General features: G+C 35.7%; 1 protein-coding gene across 5 annotated transcripts in view; it reads left to right on the top strand.

Annotated features, from left to right (window-relative positions):
- CREB1 (cAMP responsive element binding protein 1) overlaps positions 1 to 12619 on the top strand; it is a 56982-nt gene extending 44363 nt beyond the window's left edge. For 4 of the 5 annotated variants that reach the window (XM_070387584.1, XM_070387593.1, XM_005907033.2 and 1 more), the window contains one exon: positions 6439 to 12619. In XM_070387584.1, the coding sequence (XP_070243685.1) occupies positions 6439 to 6583 (145 nt within the window). In that variant the 3' untranslated portion in view covers positions 6584 to 12619. The remainder of the gene's footprint in view (positions 1 to 6438) is intronic. The other variant, XR_011467624.1, reaches the window with a different exon arrangement.
- The last annotated feature ends 4792 nt before the right edge of the window (positions 12620 to 17411 follow it).

Genomic DNA, 17411 nt, shown 5'->3' with positions numbered 1-17411 from the left:
CATATTTAAATGTATTTAAAAATATAAACTCCGTTTAAACTTTTTCAGTTTTAAATGTTTGTAAGGAAATGTTTTAACCCTTTTTAAAATTAGAAGCAAGTCTGATTAGAAGTCTCAAGTAAAGGCTAGGCTAAAAAATGTAAGATAACAATATTTACTGAAGAAACCATTTCTCAACAGACACAGCAGTCAGGTAAAAAATAAATCTCTTGATTGTGAAAACATCAGAAAGACTTCAGATTATGTCTATGTAGTCTGGCTCTGTAGAACAGAAACACTTAAGCACAAGCTGAGCAGGCAGCACTATAGCTTCTTGTCTACTCTGGTGTACAGAGAGAGAGCTGCCCATTTATAAAAGCAAATTAATTTGACTGGCATACCAAATTTTCCTTTTTCTCTATTCATTTGATTCATGATTTCCCACACACACACCCACCCACCCACAAACACACACACCTCCAGGTTGGGGACAGGGCACACAGAGCTACAGCTCCTAACAACCTCTGCTTGCCTGAGATATTCAGGGAAGCTACCTAACTTACTGTGAACTCTTTAATAAAATACTTTGGCTTGGATTTAATTTCACTCTAAGGAAACTTCCCATTGACTGCTATAGCTCCCTTTTCCCGTTATTCCCAGATTCCTGCTGCTTCTACTTTTTCAACTTTCATTCACTAGAATTTGCCTTCTGAGCCCACCATACCACTCCTGTGTCTGCAAAAACATACAGATACCCTCCAATTTGGCACATCTAGTATTCTGTTCTCATTTCATTTTACCTTTATGGGAGTATTTGACACTTCTAACTGCTCGTTTCTCTAAGCTCTTCTTTGGCTTATTCACCTGGTTTTCTGCCTACTTTTCAAGTTTTCCCTTGAAACTTTCATGCCTACCTGTATTTCAGGCACCACCTTTATGTTGATACAACTTAATTATATACTGGTTTTGACCTTTCCCTTGAGATATCACTTATTTAGGTACCAGTATATATTAGACACAGTACTTTGTTTCTTTATATATTTCATTAGTTCTGCCCACAGTAAGAAAGAAGCTTATCTCCACTTTACAGTAAGCAAGTAAATATTTTGGCAGAGGTCACACCTTTTAAGAAATGGGTAGAACTGGGATATGAGCCTGGATCTGACACCAGAGCATGTGCACATGCTACCTCTCGTGTGAGCATGCAATTGTCATCGCCTGCTCTGCCGCGCAAACTGGAACACATGGTGGCAGTGTGCTGGAGGTATGTAGGGCCACGAAGCAAACATGGGAGCTTCCCTTGAATATTTATTTTGCTCAAAAATTTGGCAGAAACAAACATTTTAAAGGTAAAACTAAAGATTCGAAACTAAAGGTAAAACTAAATTCATACCAAAGGTAGTTGGCTTTGGATTGTGCCCCCATCCTTAGTTTTCTCTGGTATTATGGTTACTTAGGTGGAAAAGTTAGAGAATCAGTCTTCTGAACATACTCACTAGGATAGATACCCCTTATGTACCCCACACAAAGGCTGTCCTCTAAACTTGGATAAGGAAAAGTTGTGATTCTTCAAATTCTGTAACATTCAAATTGCCATATACTCAGAAATGAAGCGGTAAATGTTCTAAAAGTATAAATGGTTACATTAATTGTGTTGCTACAGTAACAAAAAATCAGTGTCTTAGAAACAAAAATCTCTTCCTCACTTACTTACATTTTGGCAGCTGCAAGTCATATGCTATGGCTCTCCTCCACGTGCTCCCAGCCAAAGGAGGAGCATCTCTTTGAGGCCTGTCCTTGTAGCAAAGGGAAAGGGGCAATGCTTTTTGAAGCATCTGCTTGATTGTGATGAACATCACGTCCACTCGAGTACCACTGGCGAAAGCACAGGTGAGGACAAGCCCAACGTCAGTGAAATGGGGATGTATACTCTTCCCACAGGGAGGGAGGAGTAAAAAATTATGGAAGCAATGCAACCCCTGTCTTGTAATTTTAGAATGCAGGAAGAATATAACAGTTTTCATAAAAGTAGACGTCATAAAGGAAAAGGTTAAGTAGGTACGACAACACCTATGATTAGCCAAGGAAAAGATAAAATAGCAAAGCAAACAAACTAGAAACCTTTTAACATATAAAATCAGGAGACTAATAAGGGTATGTAATAGGTAGATTTAAAGACAATGAATTAGAAATAGGGTTTAAAAAAATAAAAAATTCAAAGCAAGTAAAGTGTATGCTATGTCAGTGAAGGTACATCCATTCAGCTTCCCAGGTTGCTCAGCTGGTAAAGAACTGCCTGCAAAGCAGGAGGCCCTGGTTCGATTTCTGGGTCAGGAAAATCCCTTGGAGAAGGGATAGACTACCCACTCCAGTATTCTTGGGCTTTCCTAGGGCTTTCCCCTGGGAAAATTCTTTATGGCTCAGACCGTAAAGAATCCATCCTCAATGCAGAAGTCCTGGGTTCAGTCCCTGGGTTTGGAAGATCCCCTGGAGAAGGGAACAGCTACTCATTCTAGTATTCTTGCCTGGAATATTCCATGGACAGAGGAGCCTGGCAGGCTGTAGACCATGGGGTTGCAAAGAGTCTGACACGACTGAGCAACTTTCACTTTTTCATTCAACTATATAAAACCAACCATTAATAATGAAGGTTTGTTTTTATTGAGATGGGAAGATGCTCATAGTGGAAAAGAGCAGGTTACAATATATATATTATAATCCCATTTTTGTTTATTTTTATTACAGAAGATAAACATACTCATTATAAGCATATTAGGAAACATAACCTAAAATATATACTCACCACTAATGTACCACCCAAAATGTTAACATTCTGGAGTATAATTTTTTTCCCCTAGTATATATGTGCAATGATAAATAACATACTTTTAGTATAGTTTTTAATTTTTTATTTTGGAAAAATTTTAGCTTATGGGAACAGTTAAAAGCATTTTAGTACAGAGTTCTAGATACTCTTATCAACCTTCTCAACTTTCTTACAATTTTAGCATATTATATAACCAGTCTGTGTTTCTTAAAACTAAAGAAATTAACATTCTGTCATATACTGTGGATAGTAATTAACATAGTATTTTTGGACTTCCCTGGTGGCTAAGACTGTAAAGTGTCTGCCTACAATGCGGGAGACCAGGATTCAGTCCTTGGGTCGGGAAGATCTCCTAGAGAAGGAAATGGCAACCCACTCCAGTGTTCTTGCCTGGAAAATCCCATGGACAGAGGAACCTGGTAGGGTACAGTCCGTGGGGTCGCAAAGAGTCGGACACGACTGAGCGACTTCACTTTCTTTCTTTTTTATCATGGTATAATACCATTAACTGAACTATCCATTTTATTTGAATTTCCTCAGTTATTCCACTTTTCTCTACCAAAATCCAATCCGGGTTACTACATTGCATTTATTCATTGTGGCTCCTCATCTCCTCCAGTCTGTGACAGTTGTTTTCTTTTGAAGAGTAATAAACTTTCTTTCAGAATATCCCTCACTTTGGACCTGTGTGCTGTTTTCTTATGATTAGATAAAGGTAATGAATTTGGGGGAAGAATCCCACAGAGGTGTAATCTGCCCCTTCTTGTCACTTATCAGGAAGCACATACTAGCATGATTCATTCCTGACAATGTTCACTTTGATCACTTGGTTAAAGTGCTCTCCAACTGCTCCACTACATTTATTTTTCTCTTTTTACACCCTCTTCCCTACAAGCAAGTTACTACATTCAGCCCACACTGAAATGGAGGATTATTAAATACCACCTCCTGGAACAGAGAGTATCAAAGAATTTGTGGTTATAGGTGAAAACTAACACAGTAATTGGTGTAATTTCACAAAGATACTTGGAGACTATGCAAATATCTTATTTCTTTTTCAGGTATTCCCCACTAATTTTAGTATTCACAGGAAGATCTTTCCTGATTATTACTATGATATTATAATGAGAATTTTGTTTCCCCATCCCTTCTGCAATTATTAACTGGAATTCTTTAAGGAAAATCTTTCCCTTCCCCGTGTATTTTTTATATCAGTATGAATTTATAGATATTTACCTTATTCTTTGGGCTGTAATTCAATATTACTTAATTATGATATTGTTAAGATTATTCCAGCTTTGGCCATTAGGAGTTCTTGTAAGTTGGTTCCTGTGTCCTTTAGATGGCATCTTAATTTTCTTGAAGCTCATCTTTATTTTCTGACACTACATTATCCAGGTTCAACTTCTCATCTTACGGTTTTCTCTGCCTTAGCTTTGAAATCAGCCATTTCTTCAGTGAGCCCTAGTTTCTTTCATTGGAAAATGGTTTACTTTGACCAGTTGGTTAAAGTGCTGTCCAACTGCCCCCCATTACAGTTATTTTTCTCTTTTTATAAATTTTTCAAAGTGCTCTTTGCTACTGCGGTTTCACAGGCCCTCTTAAAGGACAGAGCTAGGAAATACATATGTGCGTGTGTATATACACTAGCTCATGTATACACACATCTATAGTTCTGTGTATTACTATATACTGTAGTAATTACTGTAAGTATGTTTTACTAACCCCACTGACTAATCTCTAACCACAGGGTTTATTTTAGCCTTACCTTCCCCCTTTGCTTATTTGTAACTTCGTTCTCTGAGAGAAACTTGGCTTCCCAATAAAGATGGTTTATTTATGTATTTATTAAACACTAGTATCATATAAAATAGTTTTATAATTGCTAACTTATACCCCTGTGAGAAACAAATTTACAATACAACATTTATGTACAGTTTTTTTTTTTTTTTCGCTTATAACCTTAAAGTACTAGTAAAGGCACTGTTTTCAGACTTACTTAGCTGTGCTTCTTTTTTCCCTACTCCTTTCAGTGAGGTGGGTGGTGGTGGTGGTTTAATTGCTAAATTCTGTCCAACTCTGTGACCCCATGGACTGTAGCCTGCCAGGATCCTCTGTCCATGGAATTTCCCAGGCAAGAATACTGGAGCAGGTTGTCATTTCCTCTTCCAGGGAATCTTCCCGACGCAGGGATCAAACTTGTATCTCTGCTTCACAGGCTCGTTACCCCTGAGCCACCTGGGACGCCCTCGGTGAATTTATGGCATACATTTACAGTAAAGTTAGATTTGTCAACGTGTTCATTCAGTTCTGGGATTACCTGATATCTTGTTCTCTGTTTTTAAGTTGTCATTACTTTACTCTTTGTGCTGCGTGGTTCTCTGGCGTCTGACAGACATATCTCCCACCACAGTGCCGTACAGTGCATTTATACCATTCTAAAAAGCATTCCCAGTGATGATTCTTGGTGGTTGGCCTCTACCCCTTTCCTCAGCTCCTAGAAACCACTGAACTGTTTTCCATCTTCTTCTGTCTTTTCCAGAATCTCCTATAACTGTAACCTTTTGGATATGACTTCTCTCACTTAGCACAATGCATTCAGGATTCATTGTTAGTGGTGTATGAGTCAGGTAGTTGGTTTTATCCCTGGTATTCTATGGATGTGGTTTATCCATTCACCTTAAAGTTTATCTTCATTTCTAGTTTTGAAGTATTATGAATAAAGTTACAATGAACAGTTAGATACAGGTTTTTGTATGAACTTTCAGTTCACTTGAGTAAATATCTAGGAGTGGCCTGGATGGATGCAATGATAGGTATATATTTAATAAGAAACTGCCAAACTGTTCTTCAGAGTGGCTATACCATTTGCCTTTCTACCAGCAATGTGTGAAAGTTCCAAGTGCTCTGTATCAAGTGTTATAACTATATTTTATATTTAGGTCTTTGATCCCTTTTGAATTAATTTTTGTAAGGTGTGAAGTGTGTTCAGGTTTATCTTTCTGTATCAACTGTTTATTCTAGCACCATTTGGTAAAAAAGATTATTCTTTCTTTGTGGAATTGCCCTTGTACTTCTGTCAAAATGTAATTGACCATATTTGTATAGGCTTGTTTCTGGGGTGTCTGGCTTGCTTCATTGTTTTTTTTTTTTTTTTTGCTTCATTGTTTTGTGTATCTGCCCTTTTGCCCATTCAGTCCATTGGGAGAATCTTTTCATTCTCTTCTTTTCTTAAAAGTACTCAGATAGAAATTTTTGAGACACTTTAAGAGGCACTCTCTAAGCTAAAGAGTTCTTTAAATTTTTTATTTAAAGCTCATTTGAATTTTTGTATTCTATTCCAAAATATAGTAATTTTTATTTTCATGTGAGAATGCTTGCTACCCTTCTGCCCCATCAATTAAAATTGGTGCTTCAGAACAGTTTTTTTTTTAATCAGTTTTCTATGGTATGTTGAAAATTTTACATTAGGCAATTTCCAAGTCATTCTCTTTATTTTTTCAAATGCCTAATCTATAATATATTAAAATGTTTGTTGCTTTGAGCCAGATCTCTTTTTTTAATGTATTCTATCTAACCCAAAATAAAGGCTGCAGAAATGTTGCCTAATCTTTCCTGTCTTTTGCTTATAGGGAAGCAGCACGAGAGTGTCGTAGAAAGAAGAAAGAATATGTGAAATGTCTAGAAAACAGAGTGGCAGTGCTTGAAAATCAAAACAAGACACTGATTGAGGAGCTAAAAGCACTTAAGGACCTTTACTGCCACAAATCAGATTAATTTGGGATTTCAATTTTCACCTATGATGGTGGGAAAAGGACTGGCTTGGCCACAACCAGAAAGACAAAATAAACATTTTATTTTCTAAACATTTCTTTTTTTCTATGCGCAAAACTGCCTGAAAGCAACTACAGAATTTCATTCATTTGTGCTTTTGCATTAAACTGTGAATGCTCCAACACCTGCCTCCACTTCTCCCCTCAAGAAATTTTCAGCACCAGGAATCATGAAGAGACTTCTGCTTTGTATCCCCTGCCCTCTTCAAGAAGTAATAATTTGTTTACTTGTAAATTGATGGGGGAAATGAGGAAAAGAAAATCTTTTTTTAAATGATGTCAAGGTTTGTGCTGAGCTCCTTGATTGCCTTAGGGACAGAATTACCCCAGCTCCTTGAGTTGACGTAATGTTTGGGCCGCATGCTTAAAGTAAGTAAGGTGCAATGAAGAAGTGTTGATTGCCAAATTGACATGTTTTCACATTTCCATTGTGAATTATGTAAAATCGTTGAAGAGACATACCCTGTGAGAAAAGAATTTTAGGATGGTGTTGAAGAAATTAAGAATGAATTCAGAGTGCTTTCTATGTATATTCTCTTCAATACTGAACACTTGTCCTTGGTTCTTAAAAATATTCTGTATTAACTATAGCTCTTCAATAGGGCAGTTGTTGCTTCTTAATTCAGTTCTGTATGTGTTCAACATTTTTGAATACATTAAAAGAAGTAACCAACTGAATGAAAAAGCATGGTATTTGATTTTAAATTAAATCAAAGTAAGTAAAATTACAAAGCTTCATTTAGTTTAGTACTAAATTTTTAGTACAAAGATGCTCATTAGTAAACCAGTTCCTTGAGTTATATAACAAGGTTTTTAAATAAATGTTTTTGTCATCACCTTCAAAAATATTTATATTGTCACACATTTACTTTAAAAGGTTTTTCTAATTAAACTGCTCCTCTTTGCACTTATACCACCAACAGGAAAGCCTTCAAGATGTTGAAGCAAAGTGATATATTTGTTTATAAAATGTTATGTGTTGTAGAAAAATGCTGATTTTAAATTGTTTCCATATTAACATACTTTAACAGTTTAGTGAATTTTTTAATGAAAAAAGTTATAAGGATATAGTTTAAAAGTACAGTATTAGATATACACAAGGAAAATATTTTCTTCAGACTTATTTGAACGACTGCTGTACCACAATATTTGAATTGTCATTCTTGCAAGACCTTTTTTTGTTGTTTTCTTCCAAAAGGGATAGGGATGCTTAGCTTTCCAGTATGCTGTATATCCTTTGTTATTCTGTGAAGGAGCTACCTGTTTTACCTGACTAGAACCGTCTGTATGTATCACACATTGTTTCCAATATGACTTTTAATTACTAATACTCATTTTATTCACTAAGTTGATAAATTTAAAAGTTACCCTTTAAAAAAATAAGACTGAGATAGATCTGAAAAATTTGAAATTGACATAATGTTAAATTATAATTTCTCATGTGAAAAGGTGTTCTTTTTTTTAAGAGTCTAGGATTTAATGTTTTATATTTAGTTATGTCATGGGTTGTTTTTAAGTTTGTTAATGTGTTAACAAAATATGCAGATGTGGGTGTTAATTATTGAGTCCATTTTGAAAAGTAAGACTTTTAATTAATATTTGTAAATGGTATTATTTTTTGTTTGTAACAAACCGTTGTCTTTTTTTAAGGATGAACAGAGTTTATGAAGCCAGCATCATTCTAAGAATTGAGTGATGTAGTCTTATCTTTGGACAGTTCACCAGATTCTCAAGAAGGCTTTCAAACGACTGTAAATTTTGTTGTTTATCCTGCTGAGCTAACGGTGAAAGTTGTAGCATAAAAATTATTTGTATGCCAGCATAGATATACCATTTTCCAAAACTGGTTTGATAGAAACCAAGCAAAATCACAAATCTGTTTGCAAACCAGAATTTTTAAATGAGTCAGAATGTCAAAACTGAACATTTTAAAAGTCATAAGCTTTAGAAATGAAAATTGCTTAATATTTAGCAAATTAAATGTTTTCAGAAATCAAGGCTGTTTAATTAGCAAGTTGGTGGTCTCTTAGTCCCTGATAAATCAAGGCAATCACATCCATATTAGCTGGTTGGATTTATAAGTTACTTTGAGGATGACTGCTCTGGTTTGAAGTCAGTTAATGGTGAGGTAAGAAGTATATTCTGTTGCTAAATCTGTTTAGACCTTGGAGAGACTTGAAGATTTTCGTTTATACAGATAGAAATTAAGCATCTTTTGTGAAGACTTTTTTTTTTTAAGAGAATTGGGAAAAATGTGTTTGTTTTTAAGCATGCAACTTTGAGAATCTTTGTTAACAACATAATTTTTAAAAATCTTACAGCCAAGAATATATGTGGCCACATTATAAATGTTTTTTGTCTTCATATTGGCCAAAAGGGAATAAAACTGTCATCATAGGAATCTGTACATATGCTACTGATTTGCCTAGAAAATAGCAAGTTTGGTATTGCTCACTTTGCAAATATAGGGCCATGTGGCACTTTTATCTATAGGACAGATTAATTCTAATAAAAATGAAGTGGGAGGGGTTTATTTTTGATATATTGCTCTTATGAGTTTTTAGGCTTTGATAGTGTTTAACTGAAAAGTGGTTTAGAAAGGGCTAGATCCAATGTGTTCACATTATTAAACAGAATTGATACCAGGTGTAATTTTTAAGTTCATTCTTTTTCAAACTCAAGTACCATATTGGCAACCATAATATTGTCATAGGTGCTCTATTCATTTAGATATTCTTGGGGGGATGGCATTTGTATAATACATGTGTACATATATATATACATACAGTATATATCTGAGGCTCTGAGAGCTCTTAAGTCAGGAATGCTAAGTATTATAGTATATTGAGGTCAGATGAAATTTTACATTTTTGCGTGATCTATTGCATCCCTTTTGGTAGTTTCTTGGACTGCATTACTCCAGCACTCATGATGGATTTTTTTATCTGCTAATTTCCTTTTTTTTTTAATTGTTAATTTTATTTGACTTGATACTTTTAAACATGTTACTAGTCACTTGAACCACCACCACAACCACCACCACCCCCAAAAGTATTTGGTTTTTATGCTTTGTCTCTGGCAGCTATAACAGTGGTGAGAACATTTTGAAGATAGCTTCTAAAAGGTACCACTGATTTTTTCAAAAATCATCCTGGGGGAAAATTTTTGGTGTTTTCATTTGAGCAGGGATTTTTGTCAGAAAATACACTTAGATGGTAAGTCAGCAGCAGTGCTAGTATCTGAAAGCACAATACCAGTCAGGCAGGCTGTCCGATCAGAAGTCATCTGGCTGAGGTTTATCTCTGTCTCTCAGGCCTAATCCCTGATCCTTTTGACCATTTAGGGTGACATGTGGAATCATACAAAGGCTTATTAGGAAGATACAAGTTTGTTTAAACCAGGATGCTTTTACTTACTTTAAGTGACTTCAATCTAGATTTCTTATTTTCATTTCTAATATTTTTAATTCTGTGATCAGCTTTAGTCAGCTGTCAGCATAAATTGGCCTCTTTATTTTGAAGATCAGAAGGTTGGCTGCTTCATTTTTCAGGATTAAATAAGGCTGACATCTTAAAGTTAAAATTTTGAATTAAAGTAGGTTCCAAAGACACTTGTTACACACCATTTCATTTTTTTCAAGAGGCTCTATTTGTTGCCTTTGTAACCCTGAAAACTGTGGGTATATTGTTTCCCATTGACTTAATACAAAAGTTGTATATTTATTTGGATTATATTTACATTATATTCTTTGTAAATGTTTGGTGTAACTTGCACTTTTAAAACGACCCTGTTTGGGGTATTAGCAAACTTGAGAAATTCCCTCATCAATTGTCATCTGACTTTTTATGTCTTTCTCCTCTCTTCAAATCATGTGTCTTTTTTATGGAAGCTTTTCATTGATTAAAATATTTTATTTAACACCTAAATGCTAACCTTATAAATAGCTGTAAAAAGAGGAAAATAAGGAAATTAGACTAGCTCAATTAATTTAAAAATGGGTTCAAACCCTATCTAATTCTCTTTCATCATGAATAAAGATAGTAGGAAATACAACTCAAGTGAATAAATACTTATTTCCAATTTTAAATGAGATTCTGTCCTCACCCCAACAATACTATCTATAGGATCCTAAGATATCCTTGAATTTGTGCAGAACAGTGAAAGACTTCAAGGTAATTAATTATTGTTGTCATGGAGAACACGTAATAATTTGATTAACTTTTTCACTTTAAATTGTCTTTGTTAACATAAAAAATAACTGTCTAAATTTGACTGGTTTCAGATGAGAGGAAAAGTGAGGTGTGCTTATAGTAAGCCTATAGGTGAAGAATTGTGGGATAAATTTGTTCACTCAGTTGTACAAAGCACAACTAGAACTTTTTGTTGGATGGCTTACATACATCTTGAATACTTTTAATGTTGATGTGTTGACTTTTTTTAAGTTGACTGCACAGTCACTGTTTGTACTAGGAACTGGTTTCCTTGACTGTCTAGAATCAACGGCTGAGAGAGGCACTAATCCCTGAGGGGTTGAACATATCATGGAGCTGAGTCAGTATGGAAGAATTTCAAATCAATCAAACAGGGTGCTGCAGTTCCATCTGTCTCATCTGCTGATGATAAGTTCTTATTGATGAGTGAATGTAGCTTAAGCCTTTGTATGTGTCCTCAGGGGGCAGACAAACTTTAAGAGGGACCAGATAACGTTTGAATGGAGGAATTATATTTCAGGTGTTTTAGCTTGAAATTTATTTTTTAAAAAAATAAAAATAGAAAAAAAAAAAAAAAGAACAAAGCCTGTGAAGCAATTTGATACTATAAACAGGCTGAGTTGTTTAGCACAGAGAGAAAATATTGACCTGTCTGCATTCTGGTACTGTACATACAGGTCCTAGTTGGGTAAAACACGATACATTTTGAGTTATTCTCACCAGCAAGTAAAAGTAAAGTGAATATTCTTCAGTAAGTGTCTTTTGAAAGGGTCAAACTATAGGAAATGCAAATTTTACCTGCTTTATACAGGCATTATTTAATACTTGCCTATAGAAGTATGGCATTTCTAAGCTGGTGTCTGAGGAGCATCTCAGATGTGAGAGTAAATCTAACATAGTTCAAAAATTGGTAAGGGAGGAAGAAAATCCCTGCAGATGATGACCTTAGTCAGCTGGCCAAGTGAAACGATCTGTCATTGTGTTTGGGAGGTTTTATTTTCTTACGTTTTTAAAATTGAATTGGTATATGCTTTATAGACATTGTATTTTTATCCAGGTGCCACTCCAATCTGTGTATGTAATAAAATTATTTATATTAAAATTGGGAAATAATCCGTGAGTATAGATGAGGATGGCAGAGAAGAGTGCTCGTTCGCAGTTTTCCATGTAAAGTCCCTGACTAGTTTGTCATGTCAGTTGTCATCCCCACCCAAAAAAGGAATTATTTCTAACCTAGCTGTATCACTTGAAACTTTAGAAACAAAGTAATCAGGGAAGTTTCTAGAGAGAAAGGTGTCAGGTTTTTGGTTTTGTTGTTTTGTTTTTCCTTGAGGATTGGGGTCAAGAATACCTCCCCCCAAAACTGTCAGCACAAAACAGGGTATTGACTTTTAACTCTGATGTTGCTATTGGAGTTGAATACTAAATAAGTAACTATAGTGAGGAAAATACATTTCTAATAAAATTCCCTACATTCTAGAAGCATCCCTGTTTTAATTTTTTTTTTTTTACCTAAATCTTTTTGTGCTTTGTGTAAAAAGAAAAAATGTACTGAGTTATAATGCATTTTATTAACACTATGTACATATTAGCTGCTTTGTGTTCAGAATGGTAGCAATTGCTTTGTATATTAAAGTAATCCTTGTGAATTTGTGAAATATTGTCATAAAGTGCTTTTTCTTACTGTAATCTTTGTGGTATCAACTGTCATAATGCCCTTTTTACACAAACATTTATGTGCTGTCACATAAACATGCTTTTAAAAACTCTTTAAGTCTCTCTTTTTGGGATGGGATCATCTACATTGTGGTTTTTCTAGGTGTGTTAAGCAATATTTTGTGGACTTGGTTTATTTTGTTAAATGGCAAAAGTTATGCTAGAATATATCACAAGCTTATGTTGCACAGCAGCAGAAAACTAACTCAAACAACATATCTTTACTTAATTTTACTGTATTCCTGGTTTTTAGCACAATATTTCTTTTTTCAGCAAGATTAATGAACAGTGCCTTTTTGAGGATTTAGAGATGTTACTGCCCTGTTGAGACAACCGATGGGAGACATATGGCCAGCTGTGTTTAATGTCTCAAAATGCATGTTTGCATTGGAAGGATAAGAACAGATGGATCTATTGGGTCTCCTTGTAATTCTAAAGTTCTGTGATTGCATAAAATGGAAGGAAAGGGGAGGAGATGTGGTTAATCTGCTCTTTACTTAAAGCTCAAGAATAAAAGATTCTCTCCTGTACTATTCATTCAATTTCTGAAAATTAGCAGTTGCAGTCTAAAGGGCCTTTAAAAATTGCCATGTTGTTTAAGCCTGTTATATCTGCCATTGTATTGAAAGAAATACATGAGTTTTATTCCTTTCTTCTTCTACAGAGTGACCACATAATGTACAGACAGACATTTTTGCAAGGGAAAGGGTGAGGTGTAAGCCAGGACTGTGATGAGCAAACTGGGATTTATGGTGACCTTCCTTGTCAGCTGAGCTTAGGTGCTTGGATCTCCAGTAAAAACGAAGAGTGCCTATCCTCTCCATCCACAACTTGCTGTCACTTGCTTATTTCACAAACACGTACTTGTTGAGAACACAGTTCAGGGCACTGAAAAGTTCCTGTCTTCAAGAAACTAAGACACACAGCCAAGGAAACAATTCTAACACATTAATACAATTTGAGTCCTGAACTCGAGACTCATATTTGTCATCTGTACTCCGACTGCAAAATAGAGGTCCAAACTGAACTTTCAATTTCTCCTCTAAATCTATTGTCCCTTAAGCTGGTTCTTCTCCATCTTGAAGGTGACACCATTATCCACTAAGCTGCCTTGAATCAGGGTTGTCCTTCCCTCTTCATTTTAATTTCTCCACAACTTAAGCACATTGACCATACTAGGGCTTAAAATGCTAGTGAGGGCCTAACAAGAGAGAAGGTAATCTGAGTTTGAATGTGACTGTTGTTCTTGAGGTGCAAATTCATAAAACATCATTTTGAAGTGTGCATTCATAATGTATTACCACCACCTATATCTAGTTCCAAAACTTTTATCACTCCAAAGAAATGCTGTACTCAAATAAGAATCATTCAGTTTTCCCCTCCCTTCAGCCCTTGACAACCACCAATCTCTGTAGATTTACCTGTTCTGGATATTTCACATTATCATACAATATGTGACATTTTATGTCTGGCTGCTTTCAGTTAGCCTACTGTTTTTGAAGTTCCTCCACATTGTAGCATTTATCAGTACTTCATTTCTTTTTATGGCCAAGTAATATTCCAATGTATATATATGCCACAGTTTGTTCATCTGTTGTGCCTTTTTTGTTCCCACTTTGGAGCCATTGTAAATGATGCTTCTGTGAACATTCGTGTGCAAGTTTGGTGTTTGAGTGCTTGTTGTCAACTTTTGAAGGGTATGTACATCTAGAAGTGGAATTGCTGGGTCACATAATTCTGTGAGTTAAATTTTGAGGAACTGCCTCAGTGGCTGCACCATTTTCCATTCCCACCAGCGATGCAGAAGTGTTTCAGTTTCTCTACATCCTGGCCAACACTTGTTTACTTTTTGGAAAAAAAAAAAAAAATAGTAAAGCCGTTCTTATGGATGGGGAAGTGGTATCTTACTGGGGTTTTGACTTGTAATTCCTTAATGATTAATGACACTGAACGTCTATTCATGTGTTTCTTGGCCATTTGTATATCTTTGGAGAAGTGTCCAATTTCACTGCTTGGCTTTTTCTTGAGTTTCGAGTTCTTTATATATTCTGGATACTACATCCTTATCAAATAATAGGATTTTGCAAATATTTTCTCCTGTAACTTTTCTTCTCATTTTCTTGATAATGTCCTCATTCTAATTTTTTAACTTAGTTTTTTAAAGTAATAGTATATTTGGAAAAAAACAGTACAAATGGGTGAGTTTATCCTTTTAGTGACAGTCTGTCACTAAATGTACACACACATGTAAATCTTTTCTCTCCTTGTCTCTTTTTTATAGATGGTGCTTTATTCCTCTGAATGTGTCTTGGCAATAGTTGTATTTCACCACATGTCTATCTACCTCAGTCTAACAGGTGTGAAGTATCCCATTGTATAGATATAACACAGCTTATTGAACTGGTACTCTCTTTCTGGACATTTAGTTTGTTTGAAACTGCTGACTGTTAAGATATACACAAGTTAGTATAGATGTATATACAAGTTAGTGTATCTCCAGGATAGATACCAAAAAGTGGAAACTTATTAAGTATAGTTTTCTTCATATTTCGAGGTGGTTTGCCAAGCAGTATTAAGAAACTGCTAAGTTAATTTTAAAATGTCGTATTCATTAGTATTTTTTATGTCAAACTTCACAGTCTCTCTTCTCATAAATATTCAGAGAAAAATTAAAAGTAGCAGACTAGCTTAAGGTTAGTAGTCCTCATTTCTGTTTTACTGTTTTCCCTTCTAATCTTCCTGAGCAACAGTTGTCCTCAGCTAGGGAGCATGTGGTGATGCCATCTTTTTAGTGTTAGATTTTAACCCTTCTCTGGTTGGAAGAAGAGCATAACGTGATTTTAAAGCAGAAACTTCTGAGCTAAGAAGTCCTCGATTTTTGAAGTGAGAGAGCCCTGAGGACTGCCCTGCTTTTTTCCTGGCAGCTCACGTCAGTGGTGAGAGAAACCAAATCTCCAGTTTCGAACAACACGGAAATATACTCACTATAGCGTCTCACCTTATTCTTGTAAAGCACTTGAAAATGCTGCTCCTGTCTCGGCAGAGGTTGTGGGAGCCATAACATGACTTTTTCTAACACTAAATCATGTGTGTATTTCACCAACTATACCCAGGACCTCTTATCAGCTCAGTTCAGTCCCTCAGTCGTGTCTGACTCTTTGCGACCCCATTGACTGCAGCACGCCAGGCCTTCCTGTCCATCACCAACTCCCAGAGTTTACTCAAACTCCTGTCCATTGAGTCAGTGATACCATCCAACCATCTCATCCTCTGTCCTCCCCTTCTCCTGCCCTCAATCTTTCCCAGCATCAGGGTCTTTTCAGTGAGTCAGCTCTTTGCATCAGGTGGCCAAGGTACTGGAGTTTCAGCTTCAACATCAGTCCTTCCAATGAATATTCAGGACTGATTTCCTTTAGGATGGACTGGTTGGATCTCCTTGCAGTCCAAGGGACTCTTACCAATAGTACACTAAAAGTGATTTTTAAAAGAATCTTATTAATAAATTGTTTCAATTCCCTGGCAAGTCCAGTGGTTAAGATTCTGCCCATTCATTGTCAAAGGTGTGGGTTCAGTCCCTTGTCAGGGAACTAAGATCCCACAAGCTACATAGTGCAGTCAAATAAGAAATGTAAAAAAGTGCTTGAATTTTAAGAACAGTATCTTAAATTGTTACTTTTGTTTCTTGATTTTAAAAATGACTGAAAATCATTTGCTTCCATCAACCACCATAAACTAGAGGCATAGATTAACCAGAAATGATGTTGGAACTGAATCTTTTATATAAGTGCATAACAATCTTGTTACTGAGAATACACTTTACATTTTGATATCGCTGAGAATAGGCAATTTAATAAGGTAACTGGTACGTAAAGGAATATTTATTTTTCATGAGTATATATTTATTGAACAACTTTTATGAAGAGGACACTGTTAATACTTGAAATATAAAATATGAGGTACAGTCCTTGCCTTGCTGGAGCATAAACTGTACTTGGAGAGATGATGAAACATTTCAGACAACGTTACTCTGCCCTCGGTTTTCAATCTAGTGTTCAGTTCACTTAGATAAAGTTTTTTGATCAATTATAATTGTGATCCTTGAGTACAAAGAATAAATGTACTATTAGAAGCTGTTAGAAACCATGGCTTCAGATGGTTCTGTCATGAACTAAAGCAAGATATCCTTAAGAGGGATCTTAGAAAACAAGTGGACTTTAGAGTTTTAGTTCTAAAAACCTGATGTATATTTTAACTGAGCATCTTGGCATTTGATTCTTTTTCTTTTTTTAATATAAATTTATTTTAATTGGAGGCTAATTACTTTGTAATAGTGCATTGGTTTTGCCATACATCGACATGAATCCGCCACGGGTGTACACGTGTTCCCCATCCTGAACCCTCCCTCCCACCTCCCTCCCCATACCATCCCTCTGGGTCATCCCAGTGCACCAGCCCTGAGCACCCTGTCTCATGCATCGAACCTGGACTGGCGATTCGTTTCACATATGATAATATACATGTTTCAATGCCATTCTCCCATATCATCCCACCCTCGCCCTCTCCCACAGAGTCCAAAAGACTGTTTTATACATGTGTGTCTCTGGCTGTCTCACATACAGGGTTATCGTTACCATCATTCTAAATTCCATATATATGCATTAGTATACTGTATTGGTGGCTTACTTCACTCTGTATAATAGGCTCCAGTTTCATCCACCTGACTAGAATTGGCATTTGATTTTAACTGGGAAAAAAAAAGTTACTGATACCCACTTGGCTGTTAACCACATAACAGTTTAAGAAACCGAGCAATGTGAGAATCAAGGCTTAGGCCAGTAGGTCTAG

The sequence above is a fragment of the Bos mutus genome, chromosome 2 (genome assembly GCF_027580195.1).
Source record: "Bos mutus isolate GX-2022 chromosome 2, NWIPB_WYAK_1.1, whole genome shotgun sequence".
NCBI lineage: Eukaryota > Metazoa > Chordata > Mammalia > Artiodactyla > Bovidae > Bos > Bos mutus.
The sequence above is the reverse complement of the archived record's forward strand: the minus strand, read 5'-3'. Positions and strand labels throughout refer to the sequence as shown.